At 43.3% G+C, this 18,836-nt stretch overlaps 3 protein-coding genes across 3 annotated transcripts; all 3 read right to left on the reverse strand.

Moving 5' to 3' along the window:
- Positions 1 to 6,317: 6,317 nt before the first annotated feature.
- Positions 6,318 to 7,256, reverse strand: LOC101625459 (olfactory receptor 50-like). Its single transcript, XM_004677919.1, has one exon. The coding sequence runs from the start codon at positions 7,254 to 7,256 to the stop codon at positions 6,318 to 6,320; it is 939 nt and encodes a 312-aa protein (XP_004677976.1).
- Positions 7,257 to 11,850: 4,594 nt separating this feature from the next.
- On the reverse strand, positions 11,851 to 12,798 carry LOC101625691 (olfactory receptor 1J4-like). The gene has a single exon (XM_012721217.1). It carries the CDS (start codon positions 12,796 to 12,798, stop codon positions 11,851 to 11,853), a length of 948 nt encoding a protein of 315 aa, XP_012576671.1.
- A 3,971-nt stretch (positions 12,799 to 16,769) lies between these two features.
- LOC105853272 (olfactory receptor 1J4-like) lies at positions 16,770 to 17,723 on the reverse strand. The gene has a single exon (XM_012721218.1). It carries the CDS (start codon positions 17,721 to 17,723, stop codon positions 16,770 to 16,772), a length of 954 nt encoding a protein of 317 aa, XP_012576672.1.
- Positions 17,724 to 18,836: the final 1,113 nt, after the last annotated feature.

Consider the following 18,836-nt stretch of genomic DNA (forward strand, 5'->3'; position numbering starts at 1 on the left):
TGAGTTTGATCCTGGCCCAGAGGTGACCGACGAAGAGCAGCAGACCTCTCCCGTCTCCCTGCTGCTCCCCTCAGCAGTGTACTATTGATCTGCCTGTTCTGCTCCCCACTCTGTCTCTGGTGAATCCTCTCACCACCCCTTCACCTCTGGCCTGTACCCAAGTTCTGTATGCATAAATAAATAAATCTTTTTTAAAACCTAGTATTTGTTAATTATATCCTTACATACATAACACACATAGAGAAAAATGAGTATACCTTACTTGCATCGTTGATGAAGTAGCACAAAAGCACTGTACCTGAAATGTGGGCATTTCCTATCATCTTGCACAAAACGGACTTGCAGGTTTGCAAGAATGAAACAATGGGACAGAAATACCTATACCTAGCTTAAGAGAGGAGAAAATAGATTTTTCATAGCTTGACAAGTTGTTTCAAATGTATGCCCAGAAAAACACTCACTGTCCCCAGAGTGGCCTCTCTGTCCAGAAAGAAAAATAGCTATAGAAAGGACATTTTATTATACAAAACATTTGCATCTCTCCAGAGTGTTCCTTTGAGCCACTTCCCAATCAAAAACATCTAGAAAGCAACCACTAATCTCTTTGTTTTAATAAAAGGTTAAATCATTTCTACTTTCATCTCTGACAGAATTTGAATTGACAGTGGACCTGCCTCTAGCTCTATAGCTGTGCTGAGAAGGGGCTGGACCAGAGCTAGTTCTAGACTGAAATTGATGGTAGAGCCGACTGCAGTTTGCAGCAAAGATGGTGATGCTGGACCTGGTTGTAGATCTCAGCCTGGCCCTGGTTTAGAGCTGATATTGGAGGTTGTGCAAGCTTTAGCTTCTTCTAGTTTGATGATGCTGGAACTGACACTGTAGCTGGCTCTAGGTCTGGAACTTGGAGTAGAGCAGCTCTGGGCTGGCAGGAGAAGCTGAGGCGGAGAAATGTTCACTAAAATGAAAAGCTTCCACCTGCTTTTCCAAAGACAAAAAATACTACAATTCCTTTGAGAGAAGTCTCAGTCCAGACCCTATCTCAGGAAATTTTCGCAGACTATTGTCACTTACATGAGTGCTCTGAGTCTATCTCTGTTCCTGAGTCAACACCAGATTCTGGAGACTTCCCCGGGGTGGACCATGGGGTAGCCCATGGGGTGCTACCCCACCCCTATCTGTGGAGCAACTGTGCTGGGTCTTTTCTCAACTCCAAAGCCCCAAGCTCATGTTCCCACCTTCCTGCAGCTTCACTGAGTCACCTACTATGCTTTGTAAAATGAAAAACTCCCACTTTGTTTCCTAGTTAGCCCAGTCAAGTTGAGCAACCAGAAAGTAGACAGTCTCCTTCTGGGAGCGACAGAGGGTCTGGAGACATGCAGAGGTTGTTACTGGCAATGAACTCACTGCCTGGTGTTCATAAGCATTGGTATAACAACACCAGGGTTCGAACAAAGAACTTTATTGCAAGTTGACTGGCCAGGGAGTAAGAAGAAAAACTTAAATGTACCTCCTCAAGGACGGGACTTTGGGCAGTATTTAAAAGGGGAAATAAAGCAAGTTGGTAGAGTTTCTTTGCTTGCTTTTTGCTGAATCTAGGTGTAACTTGAGTTTGGGTCTAGGACTACAGCAAAGCTGAGCACCCCTTGCTTCTGAATGTTTTCTGTTTGTGAAAGGAGTAGGAGCATAGAGCAGGCACCCTTTTTCCTACTCCTGTTTACATGCAGTTGTCTTGGATGACAACTCCCATGAATGGGAGTTCCTGAATGGTGGTGGGGGGTAGGGGGACTACCGAGAAACTGGGGAGTAACTGAGCAACAAGTGGACCTATATGGCTGGAGGTAGGCGGGCCCACTCTTGGTTCTGTGGCCCTGACCTGCACCCTGATACAGCGGGGACACCACACACAGTATGACCACATGTTGGCCAGCTAATTTTCTCTGTGTCTCTCTGTTCTCCCTCCTCTACTCCCCTTGTAAGTAAATTTTTTTTGTTTAAATTTTTCTGTGTGTCTTTTTTTTAGATCTTGTCATGCAGGTGCCAACTCATAACCAGGTCACCCCCTGTGGGTGCCCTGAAAAATGTTTAACCATGCATCAGCCATTTTTGTTTCATTTCCCATAGCTACTTCTCAGACTGGGTCCTGAGAGATCACCTTGAGATAGTACATATTCTTTTGAGCTACTTGTCAGCTTAATCTGTTTTTTCCTTCTTTAAAATGATTTTGGGCATTTTTAAAGGATTTTTATTTATTTATGCATACAGAACTGGGGTACAGGCCAGAGGTACAGGGGCAGTGAGAGGATCACCAGAGAGCAGAGAGCAGAACAGGCTGACTGACAGAGTACGCTGCTGTTACTTTGTGAGTATCAGCAGGTCAGGAGAGGTCTGCTGTGCCATGTGGGTCACCTCCCTGGCCAGAGATTGAACTCATGCTGAAGCGGCTTTAGCTTCTTAGTGCTGTGCTTTAACCTGCTATGCCACCCGGGAGGGCCTAGTGTGGGCAATTTGCTCCCCTGCTTCCTCTTGCAAGACTGTTGTGTTCTTGTAAGATAAGCAGACATAAAATAGGATTGCCACCACCACCATAGCTCCAGGTAGACTGCAAATATGGTGTCACACCGTGTGTTCTATGATACCTGCTGTGTGCCCAACCAGAACTCTTCCCTTGAGCTACAGCTCTAGGAGAAGCAAATTGGCTTTTTTTTTCTCAGAAAACGATGAGAGCTTTTCAGTAAAGTGTCTGTACAATGCCCTGGAGGGTAATAGCAGCCAAGAATTATGTCTCTGATGTGACCGTCCCTTGTGACCCAGTAACATGGCCCTGCTGGCCACCAGAGCCAGGTAATCAAGGAGTGTCCCTTGGTAGCACTTATGAAAATCAGGTCACCAGAAGCATGTACAAAGTTCCCTCAGGACATGCTGGCAGCCTGGGGCTAGAGCACTGGAGGGCACTGAAATGGAACACTATAGTGGACCCTGAAATGTGTGTTTAGCTAAAGCCCTGCCCCTCAGACCCCAGCTGTGAAGACAGGCTAATTCCTGGCTCACAGACAGTCTGGGCACCTCCAGCTGTTTCTTTGAGGGGTTCCCTGCAGGGTGTAGGCAGTTAAAAACGCCTTCTTCTCTGTCAGGGGGGATCCAGGTAGCGAGGCCCATTGACAGCTAGTCCAGACAGCTAGCGGAGTACCCTGGGTGACATCCACCAAAGCCAGGTGTCAGAGGAATCTCCATGTCCTTTTCGAAGATGCCAGTGAGCACGAGTGAGGCATAGGGAGAGCATGAAGATGGAGCTCGTAGGCCTCAAATCCTGGATAGTATTTCAGTAGGTTGCTAGCTTCAAATTAGATGCCTACCCCTGAGGCAGCTTCTTTCATATAAGCAAATTTGTCTCTTTCACGCAATGTCTGGACCCCTTTTAGCTGTGTCTGGGTTGGGCAAATCCATATGTGATTCCTGTGAGAACTGTTTCTCTGTGGCTGATAGCCTTGTGAATCTTGTTAATGCAAACAGTGTTGACTGTCCAAGCTAGCTGTTTGGGGCTCACCTCTCAGGTATATGTCTTCAAAGTTGAGATGCCATATATGGGGCTCAAACCCTTTGCTTCTCATGAAGCACCTCCAAGTATTGAGTCCCACCTGGTGGTTTCTGGTGGTTGTGAGTCACACTGCCAGTGTTGGGGTTTATGGGAAAAGTATGTCTCAGACTCTCCTACCTGCTTAAATGTGGTTTTGTGGGGATTTTATTGTGTCCCCAGTTTGTAGTGGTTGCTCAGATAGATTTAGAGGCATATTCTCCGAGGAAAGTGATTTATACTATGGATTATTTTTACTGTAGGTTCTATGTAGCCATGGAGGAAATAAGTTTAGGATTACTGTATTACTATCTTGAAGTGAAACGCAGTTTCTATTATTGGCATCTTAATGTATTGTGTTCAGTTGTTACAGCTGAGCCCATATTGAATGTTATTAAGTAAAGGCCACTGTTCACATGAGAGTTCAGTCTGTGTTGAATGGTTTTTATGGCTATTGTCCAGTGGGTAATGACACATAACCATGGTTACAGATTTATACTGAAAATTCCCAGTGCCCTAAAAGAACCATCCCCTTTCACATCTGAGCTCCTGGTAACCTGGTAATTTTACTGTCTCTATAGTTTGCTTTTTCCAGAATGTCATATAGTTGGAATCATCCCACAGTAGTCTTTTCACACTGACTTCATGATACCAGTATTTTAGAGAAAAGTTTAGCAGTGATAGTAAAGTTGAACACAGACATACCAACAATCAGCAATTCTTCTGAGTATATAATTTATGGAACACCTGTGCAACTAGAATGTTGTGACAACATTGTATATAATAGTAAGATACAAAAAGCAAACAAAATAGCATTAAAAAACAGAACAGATAAATGTGTTATATCTCATAATGGAATATTATGCAGTGTGGATGTGTGGGTTCTACCTTAAGTCAGACAGACTCCATGCTGTCTCTAACTTCATGGAGACTTTTGGTGGGTTGATCTCTTTTCTCTTGATCAGCAACTATGAAAGAAATGAAGCCACCTGCTGATATGTTACAAATGACCTCACCCTGCAGCCTTTTGTCTAAAGTCAACCAGTCATAAAGACAAATGAATTTAATCATCAAAAGGTTTCAAAAACCAGCAGCCAAAGTTCAGCACACTTTCCCTTTTGACACTTTCAAACCTCCCATTCCCTACCCTGCTGACACATGCCCTTGGTTGTGGACCTGATCTTCAGCCCTGTTCTCAAGGGAACCTTTATTTGTTTGTGTTACAGATTATTTCTAAGTTGACAAATGAGTTTCCCAAGCACAGTATTAATTATTTGCTTTTAAAGCATACCAGCCCCTTGTCAGCCATATGGTGTGCAAATTTTTTCTCCATTGGCTAGGATGGCTCCCAAATTTCTAGTGTTTCACTTTCCCTTAATTTGCTGTTAAATTTGGACAATCTAGGATCTCTCCCTGCAGGTATGGTCACCGTGGTTCTCCCATCACCAAGCACCTATAGCCTGCCACTGTAATTTCTCACAAGCATGCTATTAGATAGCAGAGGTAAAATATCAAAGAGTAAGTATAGCTTTGTTGATTTATATGTAGTCTGGAGTAGGCAAAATTGAAGGTTTGGTATATGTGTTAAAACTTCAAAGAAAAGTAAAAGAAGTTGAAAATATTGAACATATTGGGTACTTTCAAGAGAATGAGATACAATTGAAGAAGAGACATAAGAGGCTTAACAATCTTGCTAATTTTTCTAATAGTAAAACACAGATTATTAAGTATTTCTTTTCATACTATTCTTTAAAGTGTGATCATGTCATACATATATACATGTAATTTATAAACACATATGTACACACAGTACTATATACATACATACATTTTTACCATATATATGTTAAATACACTTACTTATTTGTGTGCTGTTTCAATATTTTTGAAAACTTCAATAAAAATGTCCAGGAAAGTGGGTTAAAGTATTGTTCAAGTTTGAAAATAATGATTGATTTGGATATTAAAGTCTAAGGATTTGATCTCACACTGGCTAAGAAATAATAAACAGAGGTGTACAATATACTCATTTGATGTATGTATATATATATACATACATATATGTATATATGTGTGTATATATATAGTGAAATGAGTCCTAAGATAAAGTTAAATAATACATCTATTGCCTGTCATTATCCTTTTGTATGTCTAGTGAGGATTCTTAAACTGGCTTTCAGCTACTTTCAAGTACCCAATACCATTACTAATGATAGTCTTCATCTGTACTTATAGGCTCAGAACTTATAACATAAAATACGTTGTATGACATAGACCATTCCAGCTCTTTACTCCCCTTCCCAGCACCTAGAAGGTACCCTTCTTTGTTTCTATGAATTGGTCATCATTTTTAAAAGATTATATATATAATATATATATGACTCTCACACACACACATATAAGTGATAAACCTACTTCCCACCCTTTGTCTGGCTTATCAATTAATCATGTTGCATACTCTAAATATATACAAATATATTTGTCTTTGAAAAAGAGTCTAAAACAAAGGATACCATTGGAAAAGAGTTGGAAGAGGGGTAGAGAAGGTTAACTGGATGAGGAAGCTCTGAGGACTCCATCATGAGCCAGACGTGTAAAAGAGAAGAAAATGGTGTCCAAGCAGAAATAGGTGTTGAGAAGATTGTTCATGTCAAGCTTCACCAGAAGACAGTTACTCAAAGAGGAAGTGAAGGTCGCAGGGCGAGTGCAGGGCAGCAAGTCCCACAGATGAGTGGGGGTACAGTGCTCACCGTTTGGAAAATATTCTGCTGACTATATTTCCAAGAGCTCCTTTCATGTCCTTATTCCTCAGACAGTAGATGAAAGGGTTTAGCATGGGCGTGACCAGAGAGTACATTACAGAGACAATGACATTGTTGTCGTTGGAGTTACTGGATGAAGGGAAAAAGTAGAGTGCAATGATTGTCCCATAGTACAGAGACACCACAGCCAGGTGGGAGCCACACGTGGACAAGGCCTTGCAGATGCCCTTGGTGGAGGGGGCCCTCAGGATGGTGGTCCCGATGCGGACATAGGAGACTAGGATGCAGATAAATGGCAGGGTGATGCTCACCACCCCCTCAGTGAAGATGACAAGCTCGTTGACTGTGGTGTCTGAGCTGGACAGCTTGAGTAAGGCAGAGAGGTCACAGAAGAAGTGGGGGATGACATTGTCTCCACAGAAGGAGAGACGCGCCAGGAGGAGTGTGTGCAAAAGGGCACTGGCGTAAGATAGGACCCAGGACACCATGACTAGCAGGACACACAGGCTCTGACTCATGATGGTGATGTAATGCAGGGGATGGCAGATGGCCACGTACCTGTCATAGGCCATGGAGGTGAGAAGAAGGCTGTCCAGACACCCAAGTATTAAGAAAAAATAGACCTGGGCAATGCAGCCAGCATATGAGATGGATTGACGGTGCGCCTGCATATTAAAAAGCATCTTTGGGGCTGTGACTGACGAGAAAGAGATGTCAGAGAAGGCCAAGTGGCTGAGGAAGAAGTACATGGGGGTGTGGAGGCGTGAGTCCAGCCTGATGAGCAGGATGATGAGCAGGTTCCCCAGCACTGTGGTCAGGTACATGGCCAAGAACAGGGTGTAGAATAAGCCTTGTTTCTCTGGTCTGATGGGGAGTCCCAGGAGGAGGAACTCAGTGGCGCTACTCTGATTACTCCTCTTCATACTCTTATCTTTGACTAGAGATGAAAGAGAAAGAGAGAGAGAGAGAGAATGTAAACAAATGAGAAATCACTGTGTCTGTTGCCTGATGGAATCGTGGCTTTGAGGTAGTTCATGAATTTTAACCTGATTAGCTCATGTTTTTTGCCTCTCATATGAGCAGCTGATAATCTGATATCAGGATATTACGTTTCCTCCTAGAAACGCATGCTGACTCTTTTGGAGAAATCATGAAAAGCAGAATAGCTGGATCAGTTCAAATCATGTTCAAATCTGAGGAGCCTCAGGGTTCCAGACAGGAATCGGAGTTTAGGAGATTAGGGTTCAAGGTTAAATCAGTAACCAGGTAATAGAAACATTGGTAGAGACCCCATATTGGCTGGCTGACCTGCTTAAACACCCCCATCCTCTCAAGCAAGCTTGGGCTAATGCTCCATTTCCATAGGTTGGGTCCACATAAGGCGAGTGTCTTGTGCTGGTCTCAGTCTATCAGTAACCTGTGATGTGACTTGAGGATGTCTTGTCAATATGTTAGGCAGACTGAGGGGCACCCTGGCACTTCCAAAACCTGCCTGCTCTAAAATGGCTTCTGCTATCTGCCACATAATGACAAAACATACTCTGGTGCCTAAGGCCCTCAATAGAAAAGAAATTTAATAGAATGAGTATTCAAGAGAGAAGAGAAAAAGAATATAGATCAAATAGTTTCCAGTTTAATATCCAGTTACCCAACCCGTCATGGGTAAATGTCTAGCCAAATAGGGTCATTACAAAACAGGAGTGCTGAGACCCAAAAGCTTACCCAAAGCTAAAGTGCCCTTCTGGCAGGAAGTCACAGGAAAGGGGCAGAAGAGGCTAGCGAGTCTGGAAGACAAGGAGCAAAATCTAAACCCAAGTCAATATAAAGGCTGCCCTTGCCAGCCTTCTCATACTCACTCACATCTCTTCCTCTTCAAGGGTCTCCTTCCATGTCCCCCAAGTCCCTGGTACAAGTCCAAGGCTGAGAAGCAAATGTAGCTGCTTCTTCACATGTCTCTCTACTCCATGTCCTTGCCCAAGGATTCTCCTCTCCCTTCCTTTCTTCCCAAGTCCTTCTTCCAGTCTTTTTTCAGTTTATTCTCAGTGCTCAGTTCCACCCTTCCTAGGGTTTGTGAGGAATCTGAAACCTCCCCTTTCTGTGGATACCACACTGGTACAATTCTGACAGTTGCAAGATGTCCTGAGCAGTAACCATCAGGAAAGTTCAAGACATCAGGCTCATTAATTCCAAGACTCGGAAGTCACAGCTATACCTGGGGTGCACCTGGGGTGCATGATGAGGTGGCTGGTAGAAGTGGAGAGGGTGGGGTACTGGGGCCTGGGCTTCTTTTGTTAGGTAGAGATTGGGGCATGAAAGTTTTCTGGATTCATTCTTTTTGGTGAATTTAAAACGTTGGAGCTGTAACTTCTGGTACCACAAGGGAAACAAGGAGCCCAAATATTTACTTTAATCAACCAAGATCTTAAAAACAAGGTGCCCCGAGGAAATTGGGGTTCTGGATTTCATCTAGTCATGCCCTGGCAATGTGTTTATTTTAGATAGCTGTCTTTGAAGTGGATTCCTCTGCAATCAAAGGTTATGTAAGGCATTTGCATTACAAAAAAGAAAATTTATAGAGCCACAGCCCAGGCTAGGAGTCTTAATGGAAATACTGTATGTTAATAGTCAAATAAGGACACAAAGGACAGAATCTATATCAATAATTTGAAAGACACAACAGAATATCTTACAATAAACCCATCAGCCTCCCCCCTCCTTTAAGAAAATCCTTCCTGCTTTTCAATACTGTCAGCCGACATCACTCTTTCTAAAGGAATTTTCATAGATGATGGGGACTCTTCTGTTTCCTTCTCATTTTCTAAGTAAATCACTCTTATTCAGTGATGTCTTAGAGCACCAGGAAGTATTTTAACTTTTCTAGTCATGTCCTAATCTACCAGAGACTACGTTCTTTGTAAGTGCTTGGCTCACATAGTTTATCAAACTGTACCTCCTTTTCACAGTTACGATACTGAGTGTTATTCTCGGTTTCCTTTAGCCAATAAAGGGAAACAGAGTTTGAGAAAAAGGAAAGTAGCTTAATTTGTCAATACATTGAGGAAGGCAGCAGACTCTTGTCTGGAAGGCCACCATCTTGCTCTTTGGTAGAAGCCAAGAGTATTTTGTCCAGAGTTACCCAGGAATGAGTTAGGGTTAGCATGCCCGCCCTTGCAACATAAGAGTCTGGAGAGTTCAGATACTGTCAGCTTGCTTTTGCCATCACCTGGTGGTCAGCAGTTCAAATATGATCCTAGTGATGCTTTTTTCCCCCTTGGAATGTAAGAAAACAAAGTTTGTTAAGCCTAGAGGGTAAATAAAGGAAGTGGGCGAGCTTATCTGGTGGGACAGAAAGAGAGACAAGTGCTTTCATTTCTATTTCAGTAGCAGAGGTGAATGTAATTGCAGATTTGGAGGAATAAACAACCTCTAGTTTGGAGAAATAACCGATAAGACTTAATGGGAACTGGAAAACCAGCAAAGGAAATGTTTTTCCTCTTCTAAAAATTAGTTTAAGAACCAGGCCCAGATACATCATTCAACACTGAACTGCCAGTTACAATCTGTGTGTGGCACAGTATAGCCATACTTGGGATCAGTAACACACACACACACACACACACACACACACACACACACACAGAGTAATTCTACTGCTTTGACATTGCCTCTTAGGCGATGAGCACAAATACCTTCAGCTACAAGACAGGGGCACATTCTTCCATTTACCTTTAGGAGACACAGAATACAGCGAGGCAGGTGGAGTCTCTAAAAGTCTCCAGGATGCATTGTCATGGGGGAATTAGCAATGTGAAACCAAATAAGAGAGCTATATGGGCAAATAGTTGTTGACAACTGCTGAGCAATGGGAGTGGGCTTGAACTTTACAAATCCTGGAGAGGAGAAGGGGGAAGCTTCCCATTCATAACTCTAAATTAGATTCATACAGGAAATAATTGCTTCATTGTCTTTGACTCCCTTGAGAGAAGAACTTTTGTTGGTAGCAGAAACAAAAGTTGTTAACTCTACGAGGAATAATGATAACAAGCCTAAGGCAGCCACAAGGAACTTGTGTTCACAAAGCTTTTTACATTGTCACTTGACATTGGGGAGAATATGATTTGGAGTCCCTAGTGGAGGTTCACTGTGTGAACCTCAGTTTCTGGTTTCTGAATCCCATGTAATTTCAAGAACACCAGATAATATGCTAATACTTTTATTCTCTGTAAAAATACAGTGAAACAATTTATGTCCTCCTACTGCAACTGGACTTGGGGGAATGGAATACAGTTTCTATAAATCTTAGTTTCCTGCCTAAAAGCTGTGGAGTTTGCATGTCCTAGATATAGGATTATCACACTTAGAATAACCACCCAAGGTCTGCTTTCAGCATCAAATTATTATTTTTGCCTAAGGAATATTGTAATACAATTATATGCCACAACATAGTGAATTATGGAAATGAAATAGAGTATTTGCAAAGCACAGTGGGTGACTCAAGGAAGATTGGAGCTTCAGGCTGGGACTTTGAAGGTGAGAACAGACCATACTACATTAGTCCCATAGGTACAGGTTGAGTTGCCACTAAGATATTGTGACCCAGGTCAGGTATAGTGACAGCTTGTTCCCTCATTTATCAGACATTCTTGGATTCAGGTCTTCCATTCAAGTGTTTAATCCATTTTTAATTTTTGTGGAGGGTATTTAATAATGGTTTACTTTCTTTCTTTTACATGTGGCTCCAGTTTCTTCAACACTATATATTTGAGAGACTTTCTTTTTCTCCATTGTATACTTTTGGTTCCTTTGTCATGTATGTGTGGTTTTACTAGCTCTTAATTGAATCCCATTGATTTTAATGCCTGTACTTATTATAATGTCATGCTGCTTTGCTTCTCATAATTTTGTGGTATAGTCTGAGGTGGAGAGCATGATAAAAAATTAGTTACATTTCTAAATATTAACAACAAACTTGATGAAAAAGAAATTAAGAAATCAATTCCATTTACAACAGCATTAAAAAATAAAAAACACTTACAACTCAGATGTCAAAGGAAATGAAGTAAGGAATTCTGAACAGTTTACATGGGAATGTCAGATTTTTGAAATGGGAAATTCAGTTTGTGTTAGCAGACCTTTCTATGATATCCTTTCATCTCCCTCATCCCCTTGACTATGAGGCAGCCAGGGGAAGAAAGGCAGGATTTTCTTCAGGTGGTAGGAATGAAGGAATTTCCTTCCTTTTCCTACTAGTTCACATTCTCACTGTTTGCCCAAATACAGGCACCGTGCATGTTGCAATAAGGCATCGGATATTCCAGGAATTGTTAAGAAAATGTCTGAATCAATGAAAGTTGATCTGGGTAAACAAACCTTGTATACGTCAGCACAGAGGTACATGGGAGAGGCCAACTTCCCTGTGCTGTATGTGCAGCCAGGCTTCAACCTGACACTCAAATTGTCCGTCAAGGTGAAATAGTTTCCCTGTGCATTGAATGAGTTATTGCTAACATATTCAGATTAATTTGTTTGTTTAAATAACTTAGCCCGGTTAAGAAGTGTTTCCACGGCATGTTTCATGTCTCTGTTTCTCAGACAGTAGATGAAGGGGTTCAGCATGGGGGTGACTATTATATACATCACAGAGGCAATAATAATTTCATCACTGGAGGTGGAAGATGAGGAGAAAAAGTAAACTTCTGCAATGGTCCCATAGTATAAAGATACCACAAGGAGGTGGGAGCCACAGGTAGAAAGAACTTTGAAGAATTTCTTAGCAGAGGGGTCTCTCAGGACAGTGGTCCAAATCCGGATATAGGAGCCCAAGATGCCACTCAATGGCAGGATGAAGAGAAATCCCCCTTCAATGAAGATGACCAACTCATTGAGGGAGACGTCTGAGCAGCTCAAATTCAGGAGTGCAGAGAGATCACAGAAGAAGTGGGGGATGGTATTGTCAGCACAGAAGGACAATTGAGCCAAGAGCAGGGTGTGCAGCAGAGAGTGGAGGGAGCAGAAGAGCCAGGACCCAGCGACTAAGGAGACACACAGCTCTGGCCTCATGATGGTGATGTAGTGCAGGGGCTGACAGATGGCCACGTACCTGTCATAGGCCATCACTGCCAGAAGGAAATTGTCAAGACAGCCAAGAAATATGAAAAAATATGTCTGGGAAATACATGCTGTATAGGGGATGGACTTGTGATTAGCCTGCATGTTCATCAACATCTTCGGGACAGTGACAGATGAGAGACACACATCATTGAAGGCCAAATAGTGAAGGAAGAAGTACATGGGGGTGTGGAGGCGCGAGTCCAACCTGATGAGCAGGATGATGAGCAGGTTCCCCAGCACCGTGGTCAGGTACATGGCCAGGAACAGGGCAAAGAAGACACCCCGCTGCTCGGGACGGATGGGGAGCCCCAGGAGGAGGAACTCGGACATGCTGCTCTGGTTCTCCCACCTCATGCTGCTCATGTCTCTACTAAAAACACAGGAAGCCCAGAATTAACCAAAACATCAGAGTAGTCCATTTCCATTGAAGTTATTAATCTTTAACTAGACTTTTATTGATTGCTCACACCTGTGATGCATGAATCACATTCTGTCATAGCTGGCTTCAGTGGTACATGACACCCTCACAATATCCTACAAGATATCCTTCCTTGGAACCAGAGGGCATTTCTTCAACAGCCTTGTCTGAGCCCCCCACCCCCAAACAGCACTGAGTGAATTATAGCAAATAGGAAATGCAGTCTCCACACTTAAGACATTTACATCTCTGTCACACCAGGTCAGATGTGAGTAGTGGGCATGCCATAAACATCTATGGATAGCAGCAGGAGGCATTCAGCACTAATGTCCTCTTCATTGTTGAGAAACTCTCTAAATTGGCATAGAATAACTAATGTTTGGTGCAGGCTTACAGCAACATTGGCAGAATACTTACTGATCAGAGAAATTTAATATTGCTGGCCATCTAAAGTCAATCCAAGTTCCCCAATAAAGGTGAATACTTACGGGGAATAGTTATCAATTCTTATAATATGTCAGGCAGATTGCCAGAGGGTTTACATCTACTTTGCATTTACATCTTCCCCATAGTCTTAACCGGTATTGCTCCTATTTTAGCTGTGAGGAAAACATTTTGTAAAGGTGTGACGTTCTACCACAATAAGTAGTGAGTAACAGTATTGATCTGACCAGAACCCAACAGTCTGCATGGATGTTGTGGCCCTCGTTAGCAGAGAGACATATCTGGGTTATCAAACAGACACATATTGACCTCATCTGGTAACATTTCACTGAATAAGAATTATCAATCATATTTATACATCACACAGTTTACAAAGGGCTTTAATACAACATTAATTTAAAAAATTATATATCTAGAGATTGCATGGAACTTTAGGGAAATTCCCTACATCTCATAGATGTGATATAGCTTGAGGAAAATAGGTAATGACCACTAACGTTGCTTAGTTCTCTGATGGTAGATTCCAGACTTACACTTCCTTTGGCTGTGAAGTTGGAGGTTAGAATTAGACAACACAGGCACATGGAAATGGGTCCAGCACTGACTCACTCAAGCAGCAGAACAGACAGCCAGGCCTCCTCAGCACCATGACCTTGATGAGGGCTTGGTCTATCTTGGTTCATGGCCAAGAGGACAGTGTCTGGACCCCCACCTGGGGCCTGGCTGCCCACTGACCTGTACTGCATTGCCTCACTGGCAAACAGGAAACAGCAGATCAGGCCATGAGCTCAGGCTTGTGAGCGGTGTGCAGGGGCCCCTTTATTGCATGTCTACCTATGGTGCCCTGGAGAGTGATGGAGGAGAATCCTTTATGACACAAACTTTGGTTTCTGGAAGTATAAGAATCCCCTTTACTGAGCATCAATCATGAGCCAGGTGTAGCACTGGACAGTCCCTGTGCTCTGCCTCATTCAGTCCTCAAGACAGCACTATGGGGAGATAGTTACCCCACCTTTCCCGGGGGGGGGGGAATCTGAATGTCAGAGAGCAAACATGTAGGGCCAGACGGGGATCTGAGGCAGGCACTGCGGTCCCATCTGTTAGTATGTGACACCTGCCCAGTGGGGGAGACCTGAGTGACCCTTCCTCTCAATGCAGATCATGACCTCTGTGGATGTCCACTAAGTCAGTAGTGAGTCACTTGGGGCCCATGCAGTGGACAGTACCCCACAGAAACACCACCTGTATATAAACATCAACACACTCGCACACAAAACCTTGGAGTGACATGCATATGTAATCAGAACAAAATACAAGATCACACCTACCACTTGACTCTGTACAACTTCAGATCCTCCCTCCCCTGCACTCGTGGATAAATGCAGGAGCCCCTGCTCCAGAGGGGGGAGCATGTGTTTGTTCTTTACACTCTACAATCTCTTTACTTACCTGTGATAAGTAGCCAGAGATGAGCTACTTATGCAGGAGGGAGAGCAGATGTTTGAGGACAAAGGAGTGACTGAGAGATTGTATATCCCACTCAGCAGTGGACCCCACTTGCCTAAGTGGGGATCCAGTTGGTGCTTGAGCTTAGGTTGTGTCATTTGTCTCTCTCCAGTTCTTCCTATCTGTGTCTATATTACCTTTCCCCTCTTTCCCTTTATTGTACCATTTTCTCATCTCTTCACTTCACTTCTGTCTTCTCTCTCCCCTTCTGTCTCTCTCATAAAAGCACAGCAGTCACACACACAGAAACATCCATCTACCCCGTCACCCACAGACCCACCTGGAGTGCACATCTGACCTCTGAGCACAGGACACAACTTTCCTCACCCAGAATGTCCCTCCCACACCAGCCTGTGTCATTCCTTGTTACATCAGCACCTTCTAATCGGTATCTGAGCCCTCAGCTTCTGCTGGGAGGACCAGCAACAAATAGTAAGAAGGCATCCTCTGTGAGTCCATCACCTCCTGAGATGGCTGTGTCTGTCCCTAATGCCAGAGAACAGCCAGGAGGACTTCATAAACCACTTTATAAGTCACTGAGAGAATAAGGACAAGGTCCCTCAGCTCGCTTAATTATCCCCAGTTCCTGAAAATTGTTGGAGAGGAGCCTGCCTGGAGGCTGGAGGGACTGAGCTGGTGGAGTCACCTGAGAGGGTGCCCCAAGTACCCCAGGGGACCTTGGACTCCTCTCTGCCTGTTATGCCAACCAGGTAGCAGCTGGCATGATTGTCCTCCCAATGCCAATGGAGGCATTCTGGGCTTTCCAAGCACCCATTGTTGACCCTAGATAAGTAAAGTAACTTCCCTCAGCCTGTATCACCTGTTATAATGTAGATCCTAGTGGTATTGATACTCATGTTATAAGACTGTTTGAAGCCATTCCTGCTAAAGCATCCAATGCACAGTACATGTCAACTCCTGTTGTCATTATCCTTGTATGTTCCAGCAGATAATCGAATCTATAATCTTTAATATCCTGATGTTATAGTATGGATGGCTTTTGAATGACTCAACCAGTCAATACATTCTGAAATTTTAATCAAGACCTACTTCTCCAGGAAAAAGACCTCAGCTAGCCCCACAGAACAGCCCAGCCTCAGCCAGCACATGTACCCCCAGGTAAACATGTAAAGTGACACCCCAGGCTGGATGGCTCTGTGCTCCTCTGGACTCTTAGGAAAGTGGCCATTTGATTTGTGCAGGACCCTTCCCTTCTCAAGGTTTCCCCCTACACAGCTTGCCTACATCAGTGCACACCCACTTTTTTTAGCATGTGATGCGCCGTACAATGGGGACACATTGCTTTCCTAGGTCCCCCAAGAAAGGCACCTCTAGGAGGGAGGCTGTGCCACTAACCGCACCCCACTCACTTGGGGTCACACAGGACTGCACACAGGGCGCCCCCTGGGCCTCAAACTCTGAAATGCAGCTTTTCGAGTCCAGACAGAAGGTTGCCTGCTGTCTCCGAGACACATACTTGTCCACAGGTGGTTTTCGTTCTCCATCTTTTAACTCTTGGGTTAGGGACACAGAGCTCATAGAGACCAGGGAATTTCCTTAGTTCATGTTTCTGTCCTATTTTTATTCACACAGAGCCAGGCTGATTTGGTAATTAGTCAAATGATCAGTTCTACAAGTGATCAATGAATGGATTTAAAAAAAAAATAAAGAAATCAAGTTGAACACAGTCATCACAGAATAATTTTCAGTCAATGGCCAAAAGTTATAAATTACTACTATTTGTTTATTGAATATATTTGATAAATATATCTCTGCTTTTCCCTAAGAAGAACAGGAACAGTATTGAAAGTCAGTCTAGTCACAAAATTTGTATGTATCAGCAGAGAGAATCATGGAAAAGGCCAACTTGCCTGTGCTCTACAGACAGCCCAGATTCAAATGTCAGTCGAACTCTTAACAATTTCCTTGTTCATTTGAACGTATGTCGCTACCACATTCAGATTGAATCTTTTGACATAAGGAACTTAGCCCGGTTCACAAGGGTTTCCAGGGCACGTTTCATGTCTCTGTTTCTCAGGCTGTAGATGAAGGGGTTCAGCATGGGGGTGACGACCATGTACATCACAGAGGCAATTATTTTTTTATTATTGGACGTTGATGATGAGGAGAAAAAGTAAACTTCTGCAATAGTCCCATAGTATAAAGCCACAACAAGGAGGTGGGAGCCACAGGTAGATAGGACTTTGAAAAATTTCTTAGCAGAGGGGTCTCTCAGGACGGTGGTCCAAATCCGGATATAGGAGCCCAAGATACCACTCAAAGGCAGGATGACAAGAATTCCTCCCTCAACGAAGATGACCAACTCATTGAGGGAGATGTCTGAGCAGCTCAAATTCAGGAGTGTGGTGAGGTCACAGAATAAGTGGGGGATGGTATTATCACCACAGAAAGACAGTCGGGCCAGGAGCAGGGTGTGCAACAGAGAGTGGAGGGAACAGAACAACCAGGACCCAGCGACTAAGGAGACACAGAGCTCTGGCCTCATGATGGTGGTGTAGTGCAGGGGCTGACAGATGGCCACGTACCTGTCATAGGCCATCACTGCCAGAAGGAAATTGTCAAGACAAACAAGCAATATGAAAAAGTACATCTGTGAAATGCACCCTGCATAGGGGATGGACTTGTGATTCGTCTGCATGTTCCACAGCATCTTCGGGACAGTGACAGATGAGAAGGAGACGTCAGCAAAGGCCAAGTGGCTGAGGAAGAAGTACATGGGGGTGTGGAGGCGCGAGTCCAGCCTGATGAGCAGGATGATGAGCAGGTTCCCCAGCACCGTGGTCAGGTACATGGCCAGGAACAGGGCGAAGAAGACACCCCGCTGCTCGGGACGGATGGGGAGCCCCAGAAGGAGGAACTCGGACACGCTGCTCTGGTTCTCCTGCCTCATGCTGCTCATGTCTCCTGAGAATGAAGGAATCAGGGAAATGCAGGAAGCCTTGAATTAACCACAAGATTATAGTGATTTCTGTATTACAAGATTATAGTGATTTCTGTTAATTTTTAACGATTCCTGTTTATTGCTCACACTTGTTGATGCTTGAAATTTGATCCACTCATACACGTCACCCTCATAAAAAAAACAATATTTCCTTCTGTGGAGTCAGCACTCAGTGCATTATAGTAAAAAGGAAAACTCAGTCTCTACATTTGAAGAATTTACATCTTTATATCATGTCCAGTCAGATGTCAACAACTGGCGTGAATGACAACTTAATGGGAAATACATCCACCGACACATAGGACATTTTCTCTTAGAAAGGTGAGGATCCCTCTGAATTGGAATAGAAGAGCTTATAATTTGTATCAGGCTTATGGTAAAGTTGTCAGAATCCTTACTAATCAAAGGCAGTTGATATTTCTAGGTGCATAATGTCAATCCTTGTTGACTTTAGTAATGTGAATATTTAGTAATGTGAAATATTTATAATTTACACATATTAGGTGGGCATATTAGTATGCTAAAATGTTTACGTACAGGTTGTATGTAAATTACCATTGCCCTAATAAACCAGTATTATCATATCCATTTTAACTTTGAGGAACAAAAGATGCACTTCCTATTGTTCCAAGGACTATCCCTTGTAAGTAAAACTTGTGAAATGACAATGTGTATGTAACCAGAATCTGTCACTCAGCACTGATTACATAGTCCTCACTGGACAAGCTGTGGGACCTCATTTGTCTTCCTTGGTCCAAGAGCTTTCAGTCATATTGATAATGTAATAAAAAGGGCTTTCAAACAACTAATTTCCAAAATTTTCCAAATTCACATTACTAAAGTCAACAAGGATTGACATTATGCACCTAGAAATATCAACTGCCTTTGACTAGTAAGGATTCTGATATCTAGACACTGCATGGTCATTGGAAAAATACTGTTTATTCCCTTCATTCCCTAAATATGATAAAACTCAGGACAAAGATACAATGGCCAATGAGGTTTCTGGTTCCCTTGTGGCAGCCTCAGGGGTCACCCTTCTTTTGGCAGAGAGGCTAGAGT

Source organism: Condylura cristata, unplaced genomic scaffold, assembly GCF_000260355.1.
Source record: "Condylura cristata isolate star-nosed mole 26May11 unplaced genomic scaffold, ConCri1.0 scaffold00006, whole genome shotgun sequence".
In the NCBI taxonomy this organism is placed as follows: Eukaryota; Metazoa; Chordata; class Mammalia; order Eulipotyphla; family Talpidae; genus Condylura; species Condylura cristata.